At 43.8% G+C, this 13,778-nt stretch overlaps 1 protein-coding gene across 2 annotated transcripts in view; it reads right to left on the bottom strand.

Moving 5' to 3' along the window:
• TMEM132B (transmembrane protein 132B) overlaps nt 1-13,778 on the bottom strand; it is a 228,985-nt gene that overhangs the window by 7,055 nt on the left and 208,152 nt on the right. For both annotated transcript variants that reach the window (XM_085593384.1, XM_031506201.3), the window contains 3 exons: nt 9,103-9,308; nt 1,974-2,247; nt 447-638 (listed from right to left, as the gene is read on the bottom strand). In XM_085593384.1, coding sequence (XP_085449510.1) covers nt 447-638; nt 1,974-2,247; nt 9,103-9,308 — 672 coding nt within the window. The remainder of the gene's footprint in view (nt 1-446; nt 639-1,973; nt 2,248-9,102; nt 9,309-13,778) is intronic.

Raw genomic sequence — 13,778 nt, 5'->3', positions numbered from 1 at the left:
TTTAATTCCTTGGATTATATGGTTCAAAGCAAGCACAAACTCATCAGCTTTCAGCAATGCAGGTCATGAAAACTTCTGCAGCAGCAGCCAGAGGTTGTTTTGGCTGAGCTGACTTTGTGAGACAATTAAGGACTGGCACTCCCAGCCCTGCTTGCACAGCTAGGCTGCGTTTCCCCAGAGAAAAGGAGATTTTTGTGGCATGTCCATGCTTTGTCTGGCACTGTGCATTCCCAGACAGGTCCATCCCTTTCCCTGTGCTGTGCAGGTGCCCAGAGCAGCTCTGAGAAGGGGTCAGGAAGATGAACAGCCTTTACCACAACAAGGGACTGCTTTTCACAGCCATACCTTCATTATATCTGCTGCCTGAAATGTACAGCAAATTCCTGTGCCAGAGCAGAGGGAACACCTAAATTATTAATAATTTGCTGTATTCCCTGGGAGCATACCTGCTTGGGAGTGCGCAGGATGTCGTGGGCAGAGGTGGTGGCAACGATGGCTCTTTTATTTCCTTTGCTGCTTTGGAAGGACACAGACAAGCCTGACACCAGCTGCACCCCCAGGTCAGTAATGGTCACCCTGTCATCCAGAACTATCACTGTCTTCTCTGCCAGGATGGAATCCGAGAGAGGGGACAGAACCTGGGGAGAAAAAGGAAACAGCCTGCATGAAACAGCAATGGAGTATTCTAAAGCAAGCTTGGCCTCTAACCAGCACAACAAATTAATCCCGGGTTTGTCACATCCATGCCTAAGCCAGAGCTGATGTTTTCCCCAAGACATTACACTCATTTGCTGCTAAGTTACTTTATTTTTAAAAAATAATTAAATAAAGCAACAAATCACTTCAAAACTGCAGCTCGATCTCAACAAAATATATATAATATAGAATAAATTAAATAGATTTGTTGGGGTTTTTTTGAAAGCCATTTTTGTGGGGTCTATAAAACTCCCTGTTAATGCAGTGCAGCACAGGACAGAGTGTAAGACTGATTAACACTGCAACTCAGTGAGGGGATAAATAAGTGCTCAAAGCCTGGCTGAGAGGAACTTGGCCTGTTGCCTTCCTAGGGACAGAGGCCCTGAATGAAATCAAAGTGAGACTTGCAAAAGAACTTTGAAAATCCCACTGGGTGCCTGCCTGCATTTTTCAATGCCAAAACACGCCTGCCAGTTGCTCTAAGACCTTGTTCCAGAAAGAGACTCATCTTCATACTGGTGACAGAAAGAGCTGGTTTGAGCCCAAAATACTGGGGGTGTGATTTGTCTAAACCAACAAGAGCAGCACAGCTCCCTGCACTGGGGCTTCCTGCTCTTTTAGGGTCACTGGAGAGGAAGAGACATTTTAAGGGCAGAAATCCCTTGACCTCTCTATCCCATTTATTTCAGCTTGAAGGGAGCTGAGCCCTAAAATCCCTGTGTTGACTCCAGAGTGTGACCAGAACATTGCAGGTGTTTGCAGTCCCAGTGCTTCCATTCCTTTATTTTGATTAAGGAAGGTGCATGAATTTGGTTGGAGGTTAGGTGGGGAACATGAACACTCTGAAAGGTGTTTGAAGATTACTTTTGTGTCCGTGGTTTGTGATCATAAAAGGACTAATTTTTCAAATATGTTCAAGCATATAAAGGTGCAGGTATATATTTGGTAAAATTTCCCAACAGTTATTATGGTCGTATGGTCCCACTGAAGTTAAAAGGAGCTGGCTGTGTGCCTCATGTCACCTCTTTCACCAGCCAGAGAAATCTTGTGTTCCAGTCACACTAAGATGGATAAATCCCTACAAAAGCTTCACTAAGGCCATTTTAAGGAAGTGACAAACAGCCACAATGAAAACCCGTTCAAACTTCCTTTTCTGTTTAGCATGCCTGTTTTTTTCAGCTGCTTTTTTCCCCCCCAAGATCAGTGAATTTTTTAGCCCGAGCCTGAGCCCTGCTGAGGCAGGCTGTGAGTGTGAGCCGAGCCCTGCTGGGCTGTACCTGCACCGTGGTGATGCCCTGCTCACGCCCAGCCAGCACCCGACCCTCCTGCAGCCTGGCAACCCGGGGCTCCTCCACCTTCATGAAATCTGCCACGAGCTCCGTGATGTCAAAGTGCCACTCCGAGCCCAGCAGGAAGCTCAGCTGGCCACCAAACTCCGAGGATTCGGCCACGAACTGCGTCAGGACCCTGACCAGGGCGTGCTGGTACTGCAGGCTGCAGCCTTTGCCTTTCTTCTCGTCATCTTCTTCATCCTCGCTGTCCCGGGTGGGCCTGTGAACACAGGGCTTTGTTAGCCTGGTCCCCCCAGCCAGTCGGAACTCCAAATCTCCCTCAGACATTTTTGGATGTTCCGGGCCCAGGTCAGAAGCATTTGAGACCCTGGCAGGCAGCTGGAAACAGCTGGGATTTTGGGTTTGAACCATGGAATGAGTTACCAACCTTGCAGGAAGAACAAGTCACAAAAGTTTAGATATTATAGTAGAAGGAGTCACAAAGTAGAGGGAAGAATTTTTGAGTGCTGTACAGGGGGGTTTTGGTTTTGTACATGGGGGTCAGAGGTTTTAAGATGGATCTTTTCTATCTGTCCCCCTTTCAAAACAGAACCTGTGAGATAAAACAGCTTTCCCCAGAGCTCAGAGAGGCATCGCAGTGATTTGTACATGAGAGCACTGCTGTCACACCTGACAGAGTTTTTTTTTTCTGCTTACAGACTCAGTCTACCACCAATATTAATATTTTTTAATTTTTTTTTTTCTCTTGCTCATTGCCTGGCACAAACACATGGATCCTCTTATCTCTTCCAAGTCAGGTATTAAGCAGTAGGTGGTCACACTTTTACTCATTATGCCCCCATGCTGTGGATTCATTGCTCAGAAATAATTTCCCTCCCTCCTGTATTTATTGAGCCTGAAGCCACCTCTATATCAAGGGTGGGAAATACAGGGTAAGGCTCTCATTTTTCAAAGTATTGCAGGAGGTAGTTTTGTGGTTACTCTGTCCCTTTATCTCCTCCTTTGAAATAGCAGCTATGAAAAAACTATTATAAAACAGAATTGCTTTTGTTATAAATTGGTTTATGACAAAGCTGGCAGCCAGTAAATATCTAAGAAAAACCCTTGTGCTCTTCAAAATTACTGAAAGTCCCTGTGTTACAGAACCCAATCCACTGGAAATACATTTTCAATGCATCACTTGTTACCTGAATATTTATATTCAGCCTCAATAAATGGTCTGTGGCACCTTTTGGTTTTGTGTGTGTAAAACAAGTGTCCATCATTACTTGCTGAATGAAATATCATTGAATAACAGTGGAATTGTTAGAGGGAAGGCTAAAAAAATAGGGTTTCTATTTCCCAAAGTAATTAGTTTTGCAGAGTTTGACTAGCTGGGTATTTCAGGGAAACTTTCAGTTGTTCTCTCCTTCCCAACACTGGTGTCAGCCTGAAGTCAGCTCACAGCTGGCCAAACAGCCACAAAGAAAGTTCTAGAAGGGGAATGTTCCTCCAGCTTCTGTCCTCCATATCCATCTATGCTGTAAATGAATTCATGGACTCCTTAATGTTCCCACTTTCCATTTATTCTGTGTTCTGACCCTCTTCAGCCCAGCTAAGCCATAACCCAGCTCTGAACAATCCCAGACTTTGGCAGAACCAAGTTCAGCTCAGAGATTTTGGGATTTGACCCTCTCTTAATAACAGACAGTAACATTAGTGCCTGTGCAGAGCTGGGGAAAAACGTGCAAAAGCTGTTCAGGTAAGGAGCACTTCTGGGATTTGGGGCAAAGGAGCACAGAACTGATGGGAACCTGCCTTGTTATGGGAAAAGAGAGCCACAGTGTTGGGAGCTTTGCAGGAGATGTTCACATACTCAACAGCCAGCATCACTTACACAATTTCCTTTCTGTCCCTGCTTGTCCCTGCCCAGGGCAGGGTTGGAACAAGATAATTTTTAAGGTTTCTTTCAACCCAAACCACTCTGTGAGTCGATGTTTTATTCAGATCCAACTGGGTTGCTGTTATCTTTATTTATGTGCTTGTTTATTTCTACTTTTTGCTGTTTCAAACTTTGCACTGCTGGATTGTCCAAGAGGAAATCTATTCAAAACAACTGCAGGGAATTTGTTTTCAGCCCCAGCTGATAAATATGAGCTGTGCAATGGCCAGAGGGAAGGATTGCAGCTCAGGGGCACAGAGGGAGCACTCCTGTCCTTATCTCCAGGACTGTGTGGGCAGCCAGGATTTACCACAACAAAACCACGATTCAAGTCCAGCCCATTCCTTGGGGTATCTCCAATGCAAAGGCTCCATTTCAGCACAAAAACATTGGAGATGTTGATCTACTTCTCCTCAGAAACATGTTTTCTGTGGCAGACAAATGTGGAGCATCAGAAAAGCCTTCCCAAAGCCCGAGATGAGCAAGGCAGGCTCTTTGTCAGTGCAGAGGAGAGGGAGGTGTCTGAATTTTCAGTACAAGCTTTGCAAGTCTGCTTTGCCAGGTCTCAACTCAAGTTCCTTCTGGTTTTTGGTTTGTTTTTTGGTGTTTTTTTTTTTGGGGGGGGGTGTTGTTTGGTTTTGTTGGTTTTTTTTTTTAATGCAATTTTTTCCATTTTAAAGCCACAAAATCAAGATTTAGGCAGTAAGTCAGTGCTTTGTCTCCATGTGTACAACAAAATGCTTGAGATCCAGTAAATTGCACAGCTCCCTTTAAACTCCTCATTAAAGTGTTTTCAGGAAGCTTAAAATCCTTCATTAAGCAGGGAGCTCATTTTCTGCTCCAGACAAGTCCTGATGAATGTAAGCTTTTGCTGCATGTTGTGCTTTTTTCCTCTTGGTCATCTCTGCAAACCTCTCGCAGTGCTTCTTACCCTATTTCTTGCTGCTTGGCAAATTTGCTTGGAAGGTTTTTTTGCTTTTCTGGAGCGAGCCAAGGTTGCCAGAATTACATTTAATTTCCATTTCACAGAGAGAAAGGCTCTGCCAGGGAGCTGAGTGAAAGCAGCAGCCTGTTCCAAGGGTGCCTGCGAGCACTGATCTCATCAGTGATCTGTCAGCTCCACACCCCAGACCTTGTCTCTGAGCACTTCAAGTGTGTCTCTTTTCATCTGCACCCCTCTCAAACCAGGCATCATCTTGGGCCAGATGCTAATTTTCTGTTTAAAAAAAAAAAAACAACCCTAAAGAAATCAGGGTCACTGGGTTTGGGTTTGAAATACTCATTACAAAGAGTCGTATATTTAAAAAACATTTGCAACTCCCCTAATTGAAAAAGAAATCTCTCTCAGATACAAATTGCAAACCACTAGAAGCTGATTTAGTGGAGGCTACAGAAATAAGCTGCACATAACTCCACTCACCATTCAAGAATAAATGTAATTTGGTACTTTTACAGATCTTGAAAATACAGCCTACCTATTAACAAAAATCTCCAAGGCCTTATCTCCAGAGGACATTAAAATCAATTAACTAGAGGAGCAAATTTACAGCGTGCTCCAGCTTTGTGCAGATGCTGTTACCCACCAATGGAAGGGCTGGAATCCAGTGTCACTTAATTTCCCTTAAGTACAGCTTTACTTCTGAGGGGCAGCACTCACTGAGGGTTTAAATAAAGCACTTTTTTTTTTTGTCCTGCTTTTAACTCAGGCCAGCTTTCCTGCTTTTGTCTCCAGAACTGGACAGGAGCAAAGCAGAGCTCAATAAACTCTGCCCATGCTGGTGGTGTTGGGAGCCTCCTGAAAGCAATGTCCTATCCCAGCTGCAAATATTTACTGAAATTAAATTTCCAGCTTGTTCTGTGAGACTTTGGCCATGCAATTCCTATTAATGCAAGCTGAAGCCACTCATGCCATGTAAATATGTGTGCACAGAGCTGGTGCAGGAACCTCAAGAAGAAGGTAATTATTTTGCAGATGCATGAGGAATAGAAATAAATGTTCTTGTTAGACTAGCAGAGTCTGCCTGGACCTCTTCTACACTCTAATATTTGACTTTAATTTAAATATACACCTACTGTTTGCTGAGGCTGGGGGTTTGTTTCCCTGCACCACTCAGGAGAGGATGGTGGGCTGAATTTCACCTGCCCAGGGAGGCCCTTCCTGTCTGCAGCAGCACTCACCAGAGATCCAGTTCTGATAAAATTAAAGATTTGCCATATATTTGCAGCCTGATCTGGTATAGTATCCCTGTTCTTACACAGGGGAGATGAATTGGTTTTGTTTTTTTTTTTTTTCCAGTTTCTGGCATAAAAGCAGCCTGTCTTTTCCTTTCTGTTCTCTGACAAGCTCCTGCTCTTGCAGCACAGTTCAGACCAGCTAAAAACCAGCACAGATCAAACTGTGCAGGGGCTGTTTGTAAAAGTTTTGTAAAGACCCTGCTTTCTCCATGGCTTTGGAAACGATTCAAGAATAGGCAACATGATTCAGATAGGCAAACATGTCTGTAAGTACATGTATTTTACAATTACAAACGTGGCAGGCTTTAGAGGGAGCAGCAAGACATTTTCCTGGGAAGTCCAGCTGTGATCTGGGCACATGAACTCCCCCAGCTCTGAAGGAGAGCAGCTGCATTCAGGAGAAGAACAGCTCTGCTGATGTACAAACATTTCTTTTGTTAACAGCACCAATAAACACGTTTAAAGGATTATTTTCTGTTTTGCCATCTGGCTCAGCCCCTCAGCCAGTGATGAGGCCCTGGGGCAGCCAGAGGGGATGGCAGAAAGTCTGGAGGTTGCTCAAGTGTCTCTGCACAATCCCTATAAAAATACTCCAATATTGATGAGCAACTTTCCAGCAATGCTCAGTTCCTGCTGAGAAGACACAAGGAGTTGTACACAAGGAGGGGGGTGAGGACACCAACCCTGCAGGACAGGAGCAAAGTGGAAAATTGTTTTGTTTGTGGTGAGGTGGGCTGTGAAGAAGCCACACTGCAATCCTGCCACGACCAGAACAGTGACACGGCTTCAGTTGATTTTGGGGCTAAGTTTAAGGCTGCCTAAGCCTCTTGACGGGGACTTTAGAAAGAATCCTTGAGTTTCCTTCAAGGACAGACATCAAAAACCTCGTGCAAATTGCCAATATTGGCTCTCACATGAAGGTGAAGTTGAAACAACACGATGCTATGGCTTCACCTGCTGGGAAATGCTTGGATTTGGGGTTTTTGCAAAGATAAAAGCACTCTGCTCACTCTCAAACCTACAGCTCCTGACTGCAGTCCAAATGTCTTGAGTGCTTCAGCTTATCACTTAAAAACTCATAAAAACTCCCCCTTGTTTAGGATTTTGGGAAAAACACAGGTGGTGGGGGTATAAGCAGATTAAAAAGTAAAGAGAAAAGTCATAATAATAAAAAAGAGCCAAAATGAAAAGCCACTAAATCTCAGGTAAAAACCATCCAAATCTAAAAACAAAGGAAATGTAAAAACCTAATGTGCAAAGTAAATGTCAGCGTGAGCACAACTAATGCTGGCTCTGAACTATTGATTCGGAATAGCCCTGCAAAGGTAAAAATTCCACATGAATGGCCAATAAAAGGAGAGATCATTTATTTCCTGCTGAACCTTTGCTGTTCTCATGGGGATGGACCTTGCAGGGGGGTGGCACAGTGTCCACACTTTGTCTCCTCCTCCTGCAGGACCTGGGCCAGCAGCTCCAGTGCAATCCAAGCAGCAGCAAATGCTTTGCACCAAAACTCTGCAGAGCTTGCCAGCAGAGCAGACTCTCAGACCATTCCCTTCATTTCAGCTGGGCAAATAAATCAGAAGGAGACACCAGGGAGGAAATTTCCAGCGCTGCCTCTAATGGGTTTAACTTGAGAAGGGCCGTGGCTGAATGTCTGCTCCTGCAATAAACTCCAGCCTAATCCTGCAGCTGTGTGCTCAGCAAAAATCCCCACAGCAAGACAAAAGTCCCACTGCTGGCAGCAGGATCTGTGCCTCAGGGCTGGGACAGCACAGGCAGGAGAAGGGAGGTTCAGTGAAGATTTCAGCAGTCAGCTCAAATCCATTCATTCCTCACCCAGCACAGCTCTTCCTGCCTTTGCCACTGAAGCAAACTCTGATTTCTCTTGTGCCAGGTTCTCATCACCTCTTCTGTCATAGCCACAAAAATACCCAAATCATCAAGAGGTCAGTCATTGCCTGTCTCTGGAGCTCATGATCTGACTACCCTGCACACTGTGTGCATTCCCTTAGTTTTGTGCCCTCAGAAAGTGTTGGGCAACTCTCCCCCACTGCTCTCTGGGCTCTCCAGCAGCTGAGATGTTCTCCTGGGCACTGGAGAGCTTTAGCTGGAGCTGCCACAGTGTCCAGCCCTCCACTTGCTGCTGCCAGCAAGGCTTTTTCACTGGGTTATAAATCTGAGCTGGTGGCACACCTTTTCCCCACTAATATTTTTCAATTTCACCAAAAATCCACCAACACAGCAGCGTTCCTGGAAGTTCTTAATCTTCCAAATGATGGTTTTTACAGAATGGGCGTTTCCAGTAGGAAATGATGGGGTCAGAGCTCAGAATCCCCATTCTCTTCCCTGTCCCCATTCTCTTCACCTCCTTCTTCCCTGTCCACTTTTTCCTGGTGGAACATGGTCATCAGTAGGAATTGTCTCTTACTTAATTCAGAGCTGCTAAGCAGTGCAGCAGCCAGGCTGCTGTTCAGTGCATCTGCACAGGCTGAACAACCACCCAAAGTCACGGGATCACAGAGGGCTTGGGTTGGAGGAGACCTGGGCAAGGCAGTTCACTTGTCATATTGGCATTGAAAAGGTGGAAAGGTCAGAAGGAGGAAGACTTCATTGACTTCCTCATTTTGGGACCCCTCCCCATGAAAGGGACACCGACCCATTTCAAGGGACAAACTTCATACTGAATGGGTTTTGGAGTGATCAGCATAGGAAGTGAGGAATGGGATGTACCAAATGATGAATTTGTATTTGTATTTTGGGTATTCAATGCTTGGATGGATAAAAGGACTCTGTAATCACCTGGAAGCTGTGGTGTGGATTTGGGAGCGATCCCACACACAATAAACACAATAAACACACACTTTCTAACTTTAAACCATTAGAGAGATTTTGTCCCTCACAGCTGGATATCGGTACTAGATCGACATCCATATTTTTTGAATAAATCCAACACACCTTTTGTTGGAGGTGACAGGGATCCTCCAGCCCTTGACCTGGCTGAGCTCGGTGTCAGAGATCTCGATCTGCAGCGGCAGCCGCGGCACCCAGACCGTCACCTCCAGCTGCGAGCTGAAGTGCTGGTAGGTGAAGTTCACAATGGTGCCCACTTTGCTCTTCATCTCCTTGCCATTAACGAAGATGGAGTCACAGCTCTCAGAAACCTTAAAAAAACATATCATGTATTAGGAAACAAATAAAAATTCCTGAGGAAGAACAAGGATGATACACGAGCCCTAAGACAACACTGCAAATATAAGTCACGCATATTGCATTTCCAGTTTTCTAATTAGGAGCAAACAGTGATAAATGGACCCCAAGGAAAGAGTTGTGCATTCCTCAAAGGATGCTGCTCAAACTACAAAAATAATTTAACGATGTTATATAACCTGTGTGAATCTTTTATACTAGGCAAATTAAACTCTTCATGAATCAAACTCCATGTGCATCAACGTTTATGTTTACAACTTGCTTAAAGAACCAGGAAAAAATGGGGCCATATGTTAGTAAGAAAAAGACTGACTCAGAACCATAAACCAGAATCTTTTCCCTTTTCCTTGAGCACTGTAATGCTGAAAGACAAAGATCCCCTTATGGCTCATGAGCAGAAGTGCAGCAGAAGCATTATTTTTTAGAACTTCTCAGTAACTGTTTTAACAAAATGTATTCATAGCTGCTTCGTGGCATTCTATGAAATCACTGCTAAAACGAGCGTGTGGGCTGTGTACTACAACTCATCTGCCCTCCTGGTTCCAGGGACCTTCTGGCACAAAATCAAGGTCCTGAGCACAGATTTTATTTATATAAAACCATGATCCTGAAAGACAGGACTCCTTTGTCATGAAGGGGTTTCTAATATATTTATAAATATTATATTTATAAATATATGTGTGTGTAGTTTTAGATACACAAACAATATAGTTTTAGATACACAAACACACAGCCATGTATAACATTCATGCACAATATTCATGTTTATACACATGCATAACATGAGTTATAGACCTGCACGTGTACATGTATTTTATCTTTATCTGGTTTGCATTCTGCCTTGAAGAGAAGGAGGAGATCACACCCCACGGGCTCCATGTAGTGTGGTTTTAATCTTTTAAACCCGAGCTGATGCCATGTGGTTGTGTTCCTGGAATGCACTTTGCTCTCCTGTCAGGACTGCTCTGTGTCACCAGGGCTCCGTGGGATCCTGCCTGAGCCCGTGCTTAAATTCAGGTTTCCTGGAATTACTAAGATAACTCATGCAGCCTTCAGTGGGGAATAGGCTGAAACACAGGCTGGGTTCCCTCTGCAAACCTACCTCAAATCTTGTCAGGTATTAACAGGAATTAGGGGTTACCAAGCCAAGAAAAATTAGAGAAAATCTCTGTCAGATCCTTTATTTTGCTCAAAAAATAAACAGTTTTCAGATATGAAGTAAAAGATCTGTCCTTCCATGTTTGCCATATTCAAGTCAGCTTCTCAGATCCTTCTCAATGTGCTGAAACTACAATTTACAGAGGGGCTAAGCCAGGTGATGAGGGATGAGGCAAAGGAAACGAAGTCACTCTTCTGGAGAGAACACTCCTCCACATAAATGCTTAATGAACACAAGAATATAAAAATAATGCATCTAGATAATCTGATAAAGAGCTTAAAATGGACTTGAGGCTCAGGAGTACCACAAATGAGATGGAGCACACTTGGAATCTTTTTTTCCCTCCCTCATAATGTGTCACGGGCGTCTCTGGAAAGTTTAAGCACATTAAGCAAGCCTATTAATTGAATGAGCAGTTGAGATTCTAAACCATAATGCTTACATCTAGGGAGTTATGTGAGAATTAATACAAGACAGAAATAATTAAGAAAACTCAAAAAGGGAGGGATAAACATCAAGGCTGGATCAGGGGAATAACTAATATCTGACAAGACAGCAGCTAATTTTTCAGATTCTCTTCTTGCTGCAGCAAATGTTCTTGTCAGCAGGCAAGAAAGGTGCTAAATTAGGGAATTGAAATATGGACATTAATTGTAGCTATAAAAATATCAGTCTAGGTGTTGGAGTGCTGGAAGCTGAGAATTTTTAAACTTTCTGTGCTGAGAGGCACAGACCCACAAGAGAACACTGCATTTGACCTGAGGCCGTGAAGGAGGCTTCCAAAACTGATTAACAGCACTGGGATTGTGGAGTGTAGTTTGATTAGAAATCTGTGGTATTTTGTGGTGGAAAATGCAGCGTTTTTAAGGTTTTAGAATATAGCAATATATGTAGAACAAATGGAGGTTTTAGGGCAGAGGCTGGTCCTTCTTCTTCACCTTTTTCCTTCTCTTCATGGGTTTGGGTGGTATTGTGCAATTGGATAGAAAAGTCTGTAGTGCAGGACACGAGGGTTTAGCTATTGGTTTAAAAGTAAAAAACATTTAGGTGTCATTTCTTAATTGGATACTTTAGCCTTAAAAGAGCTTGTAAGAGAAAGACAGCCATTCAGCAGCTCGCTAGTAGAATGCTGTGGAACTCAGGACTTGTGATCTCGAGAAGAAATAATAAAATCTGAGTCTGAACACAAAATTACCATCTCGAGAGCTTCAACCCCGACCTTGGAGAGGCAGAAAAGAAGCCAGGAGCAGCAGCGAGTGGTGGGAGGACCCTGATGAGGCTGGGACCTCTCTGAAGAAACAGAGATAACCGCAGCTGTGAGCTGGAAAGGAAAATTCCCAGGGAAAAGAAGGAAAAAGAACTCGGAAATCCCTAAATGCTGTTTGAACCAGAACATGGATGCTGACACCGAAACGTGGAGAAAAATTACCCCCCATATCCATAGTCTTTATTTTAACTACTAAAAATCTTCATTTTGACTACAAAAGCACAACTAACCAATATAACATACTACGTGCAGTAACCATCTGCGCAGTTACTGTATGCAAGGCATATAATGTGCATTTTTCACAGTGCAACGCTGCTACACTGAAGAACGCGGCTGCGGGAAAACTTCCTTTGCCCCGGGTACGCAGTTTGCGCAGCCGGGCACCGCGCGGAGCGCCCCGGTTACGCAATCTGCGCAGCCACCGTGCCCCGCACACCTCTTCCGTACGGAAACATGGCGGCGCCCTGTCCGTGGATGATGCCTGGCGCCATTTTGTGTTCAGCCTCCTGCTGCAGCGCCGCCTCTGGCCGCTTCCATTATTGCACCCTCCAATTATAAAACAAATGCAAACAAGCAAACAACTCCTCACACAGAAGGAATTGATAGATATAAATTATAGACAGATTATAATATTGGTTTTTCGCAAATATTAAAATGGATTTTATATGTGTGATGTTAAAGTAACTTTGTTATAACTATACAGTTTTCTACTGTTATAGTAGAAATATAGTATAGTATTTAGTATTTCTGTAGTATTTCTCCTGTTAATTAAGCTTAGATACAGTAATGAAATAGCTGTGCTTGTGTTAAAATGCCTGCTTGGATGGGATAACATCCAATGAACACAGGATGAGGACACCTGCTACATCTGATATGCCAACATATACATATAGATATGCATATAGATATGCACACAGATCTGCCAACCATCAGCACTCACCATCTGAAGGCAGTGAGGACCAAGGCCCAAACTGGAAGTGATAAGGAAAAGGAGCCAAAACCACAGCCAAGAAACACACATGCCCTAAAAAGGTGGCCCCAGGGAGAGGCCGTGTAAAATAGCTCCTGGAAAATGTAAACTAGTTGTGGATATGCATAAGGGTTATGAATATGCAACAGATTGGTGTAAGGGAAAATATATTTAAAGGGGAATCCCTAAAGGTGACAGTGTGCTCTTGGCTGAGTGCCACGATGCACCCAGCCATAAATAACCTTTGCTTTATGATCCCTGTCTCCTCTTGTCCTTTAATAAACTTTTTACATTTTCACAGGAGAATGAACATGTTTTTCACAAGGGAAAGGAATTAAAGCGCCTCGAAACTTGAAGAAAAAACATCTCTGCAGGACACAACCCCACAGAACACAAACAGAGAATTTGTCCCATTTCCTTGGATTCCAGAAGCCATCTCAAATAACAATACAAAAGATCCTTCAAGAGACATACCAAATTCTACCAAATTCTTGTAATTGTCCTAACTCTAAACTTTATTACTTTAATTGTATGACTATTTTTACAACCATTTTATTATAATTAAACTTTTAAAATTTTAAAAACCAAGCGATTGGCGTTTTGCACACTCTTAAATCTCTCCTGCAAACACTACATGCCGTGAGAAGAATCAGTAAAATGTAAAATGCACGGAGCAAGGCTGTTTCAAGCAGTCTGACACCATCCATTGTCACTGCCTGGCAGCACCAGAAAATGCTGCTTGAGACAGTTTGCAGGGGAGCCACCATGTGCTCCCACGTGCAGGTCAAGAGAAAGAGAGCTGCAATTAACCTCTCAGGGCTTTGAAGCAGGTGGTTGGCTCCAATCCCCACAAGTAATTGTAAAGAAGTTCAATTTGCCCTGTACAGTCCGTGACAGCCTCCTCGTTTTAGGCTAATCTAGACCAGAGGAAGACAGCAGCTCAGGAGGAGTAATTGGGAAACCATTCGACGTCCAGGTCACAAAGGTTTCCGCAGCCTTTGGGGGAGCAGGTGAAACACAGGGGACGT

Source organism: Lonchura striata, chromosome 15 (genome assembly GCF_050655825.1).
Source record: "Lonchura striata isolate lonStrDom1 chromosome 15, ASM5065582v1, whole genome shotgun sequence".
NCBI lineage: Eukaryota > Metazoa > Chordata > Aves > Passeriformes > Estrildidae > Lonchura > Lonchura striata.
Note: the sequence above shows the minus strand (reverse complement) of the source record. Positions and strands in the feature narration are given on the sequence as shown.